General features: G+C 40.9%; 1 protein-coding gene across 1 annotated transcript in view; it reads right to left on the reverse strand.

Annotated features, from left to right (window-relative positions):
• Positions 1–3403: 3403 nt before the first annotated feature.
• LOC122780307 overlaps positions 3404–13800 on the reverse strand; it is a 78519-nt gene continuing 68122 nt past the window's right edge. The window contains exons 4-5 of the mRNA XM_044043163.1: positions 12198–12403; positions 3404–6271 (exon numbers count right to left, since the gene is read on the reverse strand). Of these exons, the coding sequence (XP_043899098.1) occupies positions 6049–6271; positions 12198–12403 (429 nt within the window). The 3' untranslated portion in view covers positions 3404–6048. The remainder of the gene's footprint in view (positions 6272–12197; positions 12404–13800) is intronic.

Here is a 13800-nt window from a genome sequence, read left to right on the forward strand (position 1 = left end):
GGTTTTCAGTGAGGACGACCCTCTCCACAATAGTAGCTCACTAGTGGAGCCACTTATCATTATACCCCCACTATCTAATTCTCACTCTTTCCAATGAATTTCAACAACCTCTGTTACATTATGGTCACTGAACTAAATAACCTATCAAATCTAAATCTATCAAAGTCAATATCAGAGTAAAGTACCACAAAAGGTTCCTTTTGGTACCGTTGCTGATTCAAATGTGAATGGCACTCAACCCTATTTCTGTTGTCATAAGAACAAAGGCTGCCTTTGTTTGTTTAATATGTAAATAGCAGCTGCATTTTCTTTAATCCTCCTCCACAGGTAGGCAACTCTAAAGCAGATCTCCCATCACTCACAACCTGGGACATTTGGCACTCTGACACAGAGGTTCAAATCTGTGTGCTGATGCTTCAAAGCAAATATCTGGTCCACATACGTCTGAAGCCCTGCAGGTGCACTCAAACTGAATCTGAGCAGAGCGGGAGCTTTATCGCTCCCGATGGATATGGCTACTCATTATGAGGTGGACTTTGTCTAATGAGCTTTGATTTCATAAAGGCCTCAGCTGGAGTCAAATCTAATACGAGTGCAGGGCACTGAAATGTTTCTAAACATGTTTGGTGCAGGTTTGAAATCAAATAATTCTTTGGCAATAATGTTGTTGCTTCACTGGTCCTCCTCCACATGAACATCTACATGTTTAAAATGAATGTTTTATAATATGGAATGTAACTGTGTCAGTGGAACGTGTAAAGTTGTACTTTACAATTGAACTTTCCCTTTAGACATAGAGTATGCATATATATCTCTTTAACTTTTGAGCTAAAACTGGAAACGATCTGCACTGGAACTAAAGGAACTTAATATAACTAAAAAAAACTGTAATAGCTCAAAAATGCCTTTTTTGTTCTGTATGAATTACTGCAGTGTATTTTAAACCTTTACTCATTTACTTAATACAACATTTATTATTAAAACTATTATCTGTGTCATCTTGGTGTTGAAAAAGTTTGAGTCTACACTCCTGCTCCACTAAATGAGTATTTGATGAATGAATTAACCACTCACTCCAAACCTGACCTATAATAGGTCACAAACTATTAAAACTTTCAGTATTATTAATGCCCACATCATATAACTTGTCCTAATGTCTTACACACATCATATTCACAATACTATCATTGTAAACACAGATGATCACAGTTCAGAACGACAACATCATCTCCCTCTCCAGATAGTTTTTACGCCGGATGCTCTTCCTGACTTAAAACCCTCTTAAACCGGGTTTAAGGGAGAGGAACTTGCAACCCTCCAGTTACAAGCCAAATTCCCTTTCTGGTTGTCCATGGGCTGCCTGAAAAACACAGAATTCATTAATAATGTTAATTGAATTCAACAAATTTATGCTAATGGGCTAACATGGAAAATGCCAACATATAAACAAACAAAAAGCTAACCGGCTAACAGAAAAAGCTAGCATGCTAACAGAACACTCAAGCTCAAAATGGACACAAACTCAAATGTTACCCTTTTATGTTTTGATGCCTGCAGGTTGTTGATTAGTATGTTTCCCCTCATGCTACGAACTTTGTGTCATTTCCTTTGGAAAAGTCCGGAATGATGCAGATTTACGGAAAGTGGCCACAACGTGCTGAAAACTTAATTTTGTAGCAAGGTTACAATGTGGTTAAGAACATCATGTGATAATACGCTCATATTGTGGGCATCTGCCGCTCAGATGGTGAAGTAGGTAGGCTATTAATTACAGGAGTGGCGTCCAACCTTCAGATCCTCTTGTCCACATTACGAAGTGTCCTTGAGCAAAATGCTTTGCCCCAAATTGTTCTCTAAAAGAATTGTAATGTAAATAACACTGTATTTTCACATCGTCCTGTCTGACAGGACAGAGGAAGACACCAGGCCTGTCAGCACTCAGAAGCTGCTGTGTTGCAGGATGGTCATGTAACCTTTCAGTTTGCCATTTGCGGCGATGCCCTGTCGGCGGGTATAGATGTAAGAGAAGCCACTGGAGGGGTGCACTCTCTCTTTCTACTTGCCCACCTGCCTGTCTTACCACAGTCTGCTGCACCATGTGGAGCCCCAGATGTTGTCAGCAGAATAATCCACACTCATACACTCATGAAAGTGTCCATCTGGCCCCTCATGCACACATTAAGCCCTGGAACCACACGGGCACGGGGACACTGGGAAGTCTCTGCAGGCCTGGTACTCTGGCATTTACCACATACAGCAGTGATATATATGGCTGCTGCTGCTGCTGCTGCTGCTGCTTTACATCCACTGCTCTGTCAGAAGAAAGACTATGATGTTGTGTACTCACTATTTACAAGACTACATCTCAGTTGCTTCTATGAATATTGCTAGATTTATGTCCAAACTTTAAGGTCCATCATGCAACTTTAGGAGAGTTGAGCAGTCATTTAATCTACCACGCATAAATATCTTACCATAAGTGTATTATTGCTGTAAAATAAACAGAATAAGCCTTTATATGAACTTTAGTCGAGGGCCTTGTACAGCAGCCCAAATGTACAAACCAGCTGTTTTTAAAGCAGAAGCAGAATAATATCTTTTCTGGTATGTTTTATTTTTTTATTTACATTCTATAATTTTTTTTCTCTGGTGGGATTGGCCAATTTGAGGATAATTTGTGGGAATATTTTTCTGACTATAGATTCAAAACAAGACAAAATGAAGCATTATCACATGAGATGTCATCAAAATGTTAACTTTTACTCCGATGCAAGGATAATAAGTAAAAGTTATGAATTAATACATTTATTTATTCCATTTTTTGTAATTGACATCTGAAAAAGACAAATAAATTGCATTTGTTACCAATTGCAATTTTGATTTGAGAATTTACTTTTCACCACTGCCCTGTCTCAGGTCACATGGCCGGGTAGTGGCTAGCAGTCCAAGTTACCGTATGGAGTTTGCGTTCTCCCCGTGTGTGTGGGTTTTCACCAGGTACTCCAGAGGCTAACTGAACACTGGAAAATGAACAGGTTGCCAGTCCATCTGAGGACCAACGACATACAGAGACGAGATCTCCGTGAGCTGCGACAATGGTTGGGTGTATGGACGGCATGAGCTCTAAGTGAGAGGTGAAACAGAGATGGACTGGACAGGATCATCCTACAGATCGTTCTCTGAAAGATCAGACTCAGGAGTATCTTTTTACATGAGCTGAGCCTCGGGCACATGCAGATAAACAGGAGAAGCTCCAACATTGAGGCCCCGCATCACAGTGTCAAGTATTTAGTGCGACCGGTCCTTACACTTTAACAGTCTCCTGACCGTGGCTCTGGAGTGGAAGCCTAACTAAGTTATTGGTAATACCTGTTTCTTCTACTATTTCATGCTGTGAAAAAGGTCTTTGACGCCAGTTTTATTCAAGCCCTGCTTGAGCATTACATGCACATGTATGAGTTAAACTCATTGACAGCTTGCAACTGATTTGGGAGACAGAAAAATAACAAAACTGGTGGATACTTTCGTACAATACTGTTTCTGAATGAAATGAATTCAACATAGACATAAGACTGAGGCCTGCCCCAGTTTTTATTTATCTCCACAAACAGTATAAAACCTTTAATACTGGTTTATAGTATCATTATTCAGTCATTTTAACATATTTATTTATACAAAACAGTTTCCTATGGACCATAATATCACTCCAATTGTATTTGTATAGTGCCGATTCATAACATACATTATATCAAGGCACTTTACATGGTATGGTCACAAGATCTAACAACCTTCACACAGGTCAGTTATTTAAAAAAAACAAAAAAAAAAACTTCTCCTGTGGAAATAAAGTTGACCATGGATGCTGTTGATCGATATTGTACATTATTCACCTTGTTGAATGTCACTGCAAAACAAAACAACATTTACTAATGTAAAAAACAATGTTTATCTGGGCTTTGAATGCTGAAATAAATTATGAACAAGCCATTAAATGGGAGGCTTAAAAAGGCTCTAAATCAGATTATTGTTTGCAATCAAATGTTGTAAATAAAGGTTATTTAATCAATTTGTTTTAGTAATTTGTTATTATTCAAACATAATGGGATAATGTGAAGGCCTGAAAGTCTTGAAAACACATCAGTATTTTTTATAATGAAGACTAAAGCAAAGCGATATCAGTATCAGCCAAATTGTTTTTATTTTAAACATCAGCGTCTGCACAGCGTGTGCATTTGTCAGTGTGGCTGATCACCTGTGTAATATAATACTGCTCATGCCATATATGCTCACTAGTCTACCTGTATATTAAAGGTGCAGAGTGAAACCATTAGGTGATAATGTTTTCACTTAAAATGAAACAATTATTCTTCATTTTAAGTGATTGTATGAATTTTGGAGAACCATGTTTTTACAATTGTACTACAACTAAACATCATTTGAGTTTTGATGCTAGCTGGAGGCTACATAGGTTCTCCAACACCCTTGAAAGAGAAGAGTGAGGTAAGTGAGACGGATGTTCAACTGTAACTTCCCCTCAAAATCACACACTGTATCTTTAATCCACAGCTTTAAATAGTTTATTTGACATGCTGTAAGTTTGGGGTTTAGTGGGCGTTGCAATTGTCAACACTAAAAGAAAATACTGTCTTTAACTAAACGTTCCAGTTTCTGGAACTCAACTGTATAATTTCCTGTACTTGGATTAAACATGAAAAACATTAGCGAGCGTCTTGCGGCTCGGTCCGCTGTGAACGAAACTGAAGACGTGTTTAGTGCAGCACTGCGTCTCCCTGAAAAACACACTGTAAATGCAAACTGATAGCTGTTCCATATGAAAATAATCCACACATGATATGATTTTAACGCGACATGAAGGCTACTTGTTGGCACGTCCTCCGTACGATAATGTTTTTTATGTTTTCAGAACTCGCGTATCACACTGGGAAGCTTTTCTCTCATTTTCTGCAGCAGCGGCGGCGGCGGCGGCGGTGGGACAGACGTTGCTCTCGCCCCCGTCCTCGTCACCACTTCACAGGCTATTCAATTAGCAGGAGAAGCATGGGAGATGGAGCCATAATGGAGCTGATGAGATGCACAAGGACAGGTGACACTAATCAGAGCGGCGCCCCATTGTCTCTGTGTGGGCATCATTAAGGAAAGAGAGTGATTTCAGCTTCTCTCTTTTCTTTTTTTTTTTTTTTGCTCTCTGAGCCTGATCACACTCATGAATGCTGTGTGCATTCTCCTCCTTATCCTCATTTTGTAATATGAGAGAATACGTTTGCTTACTAAAGTGCAAAGTTTTGACACTGCAGAAAAACTCGAGCATTTAATATCTAGGAAATATGTTATTTGCTAAAAAACATAATTTACTCCTACATCTTTAGCTGGTGAAGTCACAGGAATGGTATTCAGCTCTATTTCGCTTGAGGTTGAACATTTTCAACTTCGGTGACGTGACGCTGACATGATCAATTAGTGTTGAGATTCTCCGGATGATGTCACGTACTTGGAGACAGTTTGGTGTGAAGGCAGCATAACACTGTCGTTACAAGCTGCTACTGTAGCCAGATATCATGGCATCAGTATTTGCTGATGCAAACATCTGGTGCTAAACGTTAAGCATGTGCTAAAAATGTCTGGCTTCAATAGCCAAACATCAAACGACGATGCAGCAGCGTTTGGCTACAATAGTAGCCGCTAACTGCTACATTAGCTGCTAACAGCAAACACAGATCCAATGGCATTTGGCTAAAATAGGCGCTAAGAGTTGAATTAGCTGCTTCATCCATTTATCGAGCATAAGTCAACAACTTCTACACACAAAGAGAGCCAAACCATTTTCATGTGTCACCAGTAAAAGAAGGAGTTCTACTAGCAAAAAAGGGAACCACAGGCGTATTATTCAGTGGTTCATTGTCCATTTTAAATGTAAAAGCTCATTAATGCTACACAGATGTACCAATGTGACTTCTTGAATGGCTGTGAGACACAGCTAACACACAGGGTTCCCTCCGGCCCTGTGTTCTGTAAACTCTGGGCAGTGGTTTAGAAAAGGCTGAGAAATCCACCCTTCAACACGTCCACTTTCCTTGTGTCCACTTGACTGGTTGAGGCCGCTGCTGGTGCATGACCTGCTGTTGCTGAAGCGGCGTTAGAACGATCCCAGCGGCCCGGATGATCTCTGTCTTCCTCTGAGCTCCTGGCCTGGACTGTGAAGGAGCTGTGCTCTGCCTGCCGGTACCGACTGCTGAGGTAACTCGACAGACATCTGAGATGAGAGAAAAAACAAAACAGTGAGAGTGAGCCTTCATACTTTAGGTTGGGTCTCGGCACAGGGATTGCACACATTACAGACTTTGTGTCAGTACCAATTCTTTACACAGAAGTCTACAAACCTTGCCTCTCCAAATATAAGTGTAAAACAGATCACACCTGTGTTAATACTAAGACTTATTATCTTCATATAAGACATTCAGTCGTCTGTCTTTGTGCCATCTCGTCTGTGAAGATTCATTGGGGTTCAGCAAAAATATGCCCAAACCTTTGTCCAACATTCGATGTGTAAAAATTCAAATCTCCTCCAACATTACTGCGATAGGAGTCATGAGTTTCACGCTAACCTTATAACTTTTGAAAATCAGTTGGTAGAGTATGAACATCCTCAATTAAATCTGTTAAAGCGGAACTTTGCAAGTCTGGTTGCTTTTTCGTCTTTTCCTCAACGGCGTTCCCCCTCCAGTTTTTACAGAGAACACACTTTTTACGACACTGCTGTAAACATCCATCCATCCATTGTCAAAAACTTACCGCTGACGCTCCCCTCTCCTGGCCACATGCATTTCTTTTCAACAGAGTCTATGCACAGAAGCCATGGAGCCATGTCCATGTCAGTTGGCATCTGTTTTACTTGCTTCTGTGTTTTTTGAATTCTCTGCATTTGAAATAAACTGGTCCAGTGTTTTACTCCTGTGTGGCCTTTCCCCCAGTTTTGTCTGAAGCCATGAACATCAGCTTTGAATAAAAACCTTGGCTGTTTATCTATTTACTTATCCTTTTTTAAAGATATATTATTATTGCTATTGTTATTATTATAACAAGAATAATAATAAAAATCCACTTGATTTCTTCATATTGTTGAATGAACACTCCCCCTGAATGTGACTGTATGTGAGGTCATTTACTTAAGTGCCAACTTTGCTACAGGCTACCAGAGGACCATAGAAAAGAAGATGCTCAGTATCTCCACGTGTATATAATGCATTATACCTCACTGATTTAACATGTTTACAACACAAAATCCCTCTCCCGACTGACTGACTGACTCAATGCATAACCTCAGTCCACAAAATAATCGTCTACTGAGGCAAATCAATGCCTCAGATCAAAATTGAAGCATTCTGCTTGTTTACAACATCTATCATTTGTTCTTATCCAGTGTGATCAGAGCAATTTTCCCTCCCTTAATATAGGTTTGATGGGACAAAGAAAAAGCTCAATTCTCGGAGAATTGGAAAACGCATTTCTTTTTCGGGCTTTGTGGTAACTAAACTGTCAACAGATAAGAGAGTCCATCGTATCAACTTGTGGGTAATTTATCTTACAATTGTGCCAGTGTTGTTTTCACTTGCAGGAGCTTGTAAATATAGTTTGAGGCCTTTGCTTAAATGTAAAACAGTAAAAGTCTTTTCTCAGAAGGAAAATGTAAAGTACAAGCGCGAGCATCTGAACGTGCACTGTTTGTTGTCGCCGCTTCAAAACAAAGCCCATTTGCTTGCTTGTGTGGACTCACATCTGCACATCAAGTCCGACAAGCGACTCGTCCTCGGGCATTTCCACAAACTGCTGCAGACAGCAGCGTGAGGTGAGAGGGCAGTGTAGGCCACTTTGTATCATGTCAGCGCTCGCGGTTAGACGCCATCTCCACAGTGTCCCTTGTCACCAATCACATCCTTTTAAACCACCCAGGGAGCTTGACACCCCCACACACACGCGTGCATACACACACACACACACTCCCTTATCTGTCAATGCTGCTTAAATAATGTAATTAATGACTTAATTAACATTTCCATAATCTATTTTAATAAATCTAACACGGCATAATGAGAGTTTCTAACCTCCAGGCAATGGCATATAAAAATTCACAGTGCAGAGCAGCGTGGTCAGGGCAGCGTCTCAGCATTGTGGCTCCTGCCATGACAGTACAGGAAGGAGAGGGTGCATATTGTGCAAAGGCCGCTCAAGCCAAGAAAAATGTCATGTGACTCTGTGAATATGTCCAGTAACAGGAAAAAGATGCTTCTCGATGTTGAAAATGTGGAAGAGAAGCCAGAAATGTACAGCGTCTGCAGACAAAGACAAAGTAAACAGCCGTAGAGAATATCTACCTGCTGTTTTCAACGGAATGCACATGCCCAGTCAAGTGAACTTGAAGGATCATGTGATTAGTATGGACTGTGGATTGCTCGACAGGCATGTCTGGAAAGGATGCTGTTCTGTCCAACTATAGAATCTTCCAAAAAAAGGGAACCAATCACAGGTGCTAGAGGTGGGCTTTTTTAAACACACCAACATGGCGACAACCAAGGATATCTTTCATTTTGGCTGCTCCTTCCATTTTGCGCTCCGAGAAAATTGCAGCTAGCACGTTTGCTGACACACTTTCTGTCACTCTGCATTCATCATCCAAATCGTTGGTCTGATTTGGTGACCACACCCTTTCCAGATGTCTGTAGTTAAAATGATGTAAGATTTCAATCGTCAAATAAAGTCTCCAAGATTCTTTTGATGCTACATCAACATATTACAGAGAGAATGCCCTCCCTGTCGAAGCCTGAGCAGGAACTACTAAGACGACAACGTTCAACTTTATGGGATACAAATGCACATTAACGCGACCTACAGTATTTACAACACTTGTAACAAATAACACCGTTTACCAACTGTGAGTCAACCTCGAGAGCAAATCCCCAGTTTGATTGATAGCTCATGCCATCCAGTAGGTTGCTGGTTGCAGGTAGCCTCTGTGAACTTTCAATATCTGACATGGCACCGTGTTTTACAACTTTACATTTATTTCTTATATACCGTCTATGGTATGGGCAAAGATTATTATAAGATATTACTTGCCTGGCTGCCTTCTTCTTCAAAAACATGGGAGGGATGGAAAACACCACCCCCATCCCCTTCTACCATTCAACAGACATTACAGGATGTTACATCAAGTGCCACTATAAATGATCACAAGTAAACAACACAGGTCCAAGCGATAAACTGTCTACTTGCTTATCTTTGTCTCAAAGCCCAATTCCACGGACGAGCAGGGTGCATGGTGGTTGAGAGATGAGGAGGGGGTTGTGCCTCAAAAGAACTTCCCCCCTGGGGCTGAAGAGTGACTGAGATTCACCCTGACAGAGGGCAGCAGGAGGATGGCACATCCCGGGCAGCAGAGGCACCATGGGGCACAATTCTGTGAGGCCCACCAATCTCTAATAAGGGCACCCACCAACCGTTCTCCTCTACCACTAATAATGTCTGCTTCGATTGACAGCAGAGACACCTCCAATTTAAGCCAATGAATGTGCAGTATTTATGGTATATAATGACAGTATGTGTCACATATTACATGATGTACCTTATGTGGTACACATGTATGTGTTATATATAACACAAAGTACTTGTAACGTGAAGCATAAATTACTCATACTGACACAGGATGGTGAGAACGGCTCTTGCACCGGGAAACTTCCTGTGAAGTCACAAAATAACCTAATCTAAATCAGGTTATCAGGTCCAAATGGAAACAACTGTCTAACCGTGAGATAAAGTGGTGAACATAAGACATCATAGCATTAAGCTGACATATATTTTACCAAGTAAGCCTTTGGTTATGTGGCTAACGTGTTTTGTTCTTTCCGTTCTCACCGCCATGTTTTACTGAGCGTGTGTGTCTCTAACTTTAAGCTTTAATGCTTTAAAACAGCGTAACAACAGTCATCACGTTACGATTCATGGACACTGACAAGTAATTTATCGCCGTGACAACGCGACTGAACTCCTTTCAACTCTAAACAGCGAGCGAGTACCTGCAGCCAACATCTGCCAGACAAGCAGCTCCTCCGCTGTAGCTCCTGAACGTGTTGTAAACAAACCAATTTCCTGTCATAAAGTTACAGCTCATTACTAGTGTGGATAAGGGCTTCAACAACATAATGATGCAGAAGCACATTACCAGTGAAACCATATTTATTAATTACCAGTCCACTCGCCACATTCCTCGCAAAGGCGGTTAATGAGGGGAAAAAAAGTTACGAGACTTGTTGAGTTAATTACAAACAGCTTCGCATTTCAGTTAAGATAAATACTGGAGGAAGGAGAGAAACAGAACACGACGTTTTTCATTGACCATTCGCTTGAAAAGATAGTAGAAGTCATGGGACAACATGAAGATGCATTTTCACGACTATTCAGACCAAAGTAATTGAAAATGATGAGGTTTCTTGGTAAGGCCTGGGTCATATGTGCCTTTGTGTCCATAGAGCTCTGCTATCGTTGGTGTGATGTACAGTAAATGCCATCATTACGCCAACCTTTTGCAGACGTACACAAGCACGGGAGCATGAAACACAACTAAGTCATTTACACCATCATATTTGATCCACAGCAACATTTAATATTCCTAATTGGAAAGGTAGAAAACATTTTTAAGCAACAAACTTGGCTTTAATAATTCTTCTTTGAAACACGATATAACCAATTGTAACCACAAATAAACTCCACGATGCTTTAGCCAGCACCAAACATGATCTATGTATGTCACGGTCTACATTTGTGCATTAGATAAAGGAAAAATAATGTCACTTGATTTTCCCAGAGAGTTCATGGTCTCAATCTCTAGTTTCAGCCCCTCTTCAACAGAACATGATGTCCATTTTGTCAATAATAATGTCAATTACGTTCCCATTTAGCCACTCGGTTGGTGTAGTGGTTAGAAGACTCAGTCGGAGCAAGGGCCTTTCTGCATGTTCTCCCCGTGTGTGAGTGGGTTTTCTCTGGGTTCTCCGGGTTCTTCGGGTTCTCCGGCCTTCATCCCACAGTCCAAAAACATGCAATATGGGGATTAGCTAAACTGGACACTCTGAATTGTGAGTGAATGGTTGTTTGTCTGTACATGTGACCCTGCCATTGACTGGTGAACTGTCCAGGGTGTGACCCCGCCTCTCGCCCTATGTCAACTGAGATTGGCACAGCACGCACTACGAGCCTCATGTGAAGGATAAAGCGGTAGAAGATGGATGGATGGATGTTCCCATCAAGAGGAAAGTAGTGGCCACCAGTGTGGTGGACAGTTGGTATCACCCATTAAGTTCATGGCTGTGACATGTGTAACATTCTAAAAACATCGTGTCACGGTGGCACTCAAATGGCAAATCTTAAATGTTTTGCAAAGAAAGCATGAATGTCCCTTTTTAATTACATTTGGAAAGAACTGACATCACTCTCTCGTCTGCGGCTGACGTCACAACAGACGCAGCCGCAGCTTTGATGATTTCGGGGGATCTCTCTTCCAGTCACCAACGCCCTCAAGCTGCCCCCAGATCTGTTTCCAGTCATGTGCAGCCTGAATGAGTCACTGCTACAGGCAATCGCAGATTACATAACCTGTTTTTGTAATCCGATTACAAATACATTACCTGTATTTGTAATCTGATTACAGTCTCTGCCATGTGCTGCTTTCTCATCACAAAGTAGATATTGTTTATGCCAGGAATCTAATGTTTTATTTACAAGGTGGTTAATAAAAGCAGGCTGTTCATTTACTAATGGTTGAAGGAACCACAGGCATTGTTCCAATTAGCAATATCAAAATGGGAAAGAGGACTAAATGAAAACAAGAAGGGTGGCGGGTGTTGGGGGTCGAACAACAACATGTTTTCAGAGATGATTATCTGGGTGACACAGACACTCGTGCTATGTCTTGTTTTGAAACGCACATAAAAATGAAATATTTCCTGAAAATATTATTTGCATTTGGAAAATGAAAACACATCCAGGAGCAGAACCATTATCATCATTTTCATTATTGTGCTCATTAGTATTCTGACTGTGTTGTGCAGAGATCAGACCAAGGGCACTCTGACTCTTAAAAAGTACATGAAGGTTAATAAGTACAGGGTAAAAAATGAAATACTTACTTGATTAGCATGATCTCTGTGAGCAGACCGAAACAGGCTGCTGCTATTTTGAAGGAGCTGGGAGGAGGAGGGCTGATGAAGGCGGTCATCATGCAGTGAACGACGTAAGGCACCAGACCCAGCAAAACAAACACGGTGATCAGCACCAGCCACGTCTGCCACCGGAAGCTGACCGACCACCATGGAGAACTCCACTGGAGCTGGTACTGGATAAAGAGAGAGAAACAGGACATGGATTTATCATTTATCATACCTTTGATTTTCAGAACCAGGAATCAATCTTCTTTGAAACACAATAAAGTCCATTGTAACCACAAATACAGCCACTAACCAAATGTATCACAATCTACATTTGTGTATTAGATAGAAAAGAAAAAACGACAATTATTCAAATGAAATGTTACTTCTCAGACAATGCCACATTAGCTTTTGATTGTGTTCATCAGGGGCTGACACCGCTGGTCTGTTTTTAAGTCTATGAGAAAATTAAGCTGCTTCTCACTTGACTTTTGGATCAGTAAAGATTTTTTTGTCTCAATCACCAGTTTCAAGTCATTTCTTTTGTCCATTATGTAAAAAAACTAGACCATAAACATGAACCATGACACATAATGGCCGTAGACACTGTGTGACTTGAATCTTCTGTTTAATGGTGCACCTACAACAACCACAAAGACCTGCATCACAACATCACGAAAGGTTGAAACGTGCTCTCAACTGCACCCCAAGGCCTGGTTCATACTTTCCACACGACATGACTGCAGAGAGCCTCTACACAAGGCCTCAACATGGCTGTGGATCAATGCAATACATAATAACGAGAGTCCATGTCTCAGTACACTCGAGGGCAGTAAACACAAAAACATGGACCGTTTCAGGAGCACTTTCAAAGCAGGTCCCAAAGTGGTCAAATCTGGAAACGCCACCCTTGTGTTTTTTTGTGGAGACGACCAATACGCTGCTTTGGGAAAACGATGTCATAATCCCAGCCCTCTCTTGTGCTTGCATTTACATCATCTTCCTCTTCTTGTTTTTGGAGATTGTTTGGTCTTTATGATAACTTTTATTTAATTTCCTTAGTTACCGTGGCTTTCTGTTTTCTGTCTGTTTCTGTGATTGTATACATTGCGATGTAGAATTACTTAAATAAAGCTTTATTGCAATGATGCAGTGTTCACAAAACTTGAAAATAACAACAAAGAAAAAGATCTTAAAGAAAAGTATATAGGGAAACTTCTGCTTCTGGATAAGACCTCAATTTCACATTCCTTTCCAGTTGTGGCAGGTTCTTGCCGGGAGTCTGTCCCCATTTCTTTGCCCTTGCAAATTTTGGGAGATGGATTGCACAGGTGTCGGGCACACATTGAGGGAGGGATGGATGACGACCTCTACATTACACGGACTGTATGACCTTGACTTAAGACGGTAACGAGGGCGTCGTTATTTGTGATTGTCTGGTTACTGGTGTGTTTAAGTGCTGCACACTTGATACACACTGTATTTTGGGGTTTTGTTGCTTCCCTCATGGAAGTCCTTGTAATTGTAGCTGGATCCAACATTGGAGAGTAAACAAACCCATTATGACGGAACAACCTCACACCTG

Source organism: Solea senegalensis, linkage group LG14 (genome assembly GCF_019176455.1).
Source record: "Solea senegalensis isolate Sse05_10M linkage group LG14, IFAPA_SoseM_1, whole genome shotgun sequence".
NCBI classification, from domain to species: Eukaryota; Metazoa; Chordata; class Actinopteri; order Pleuronectiformes; family Soleidae; genus Solea; species Solea senegalensis.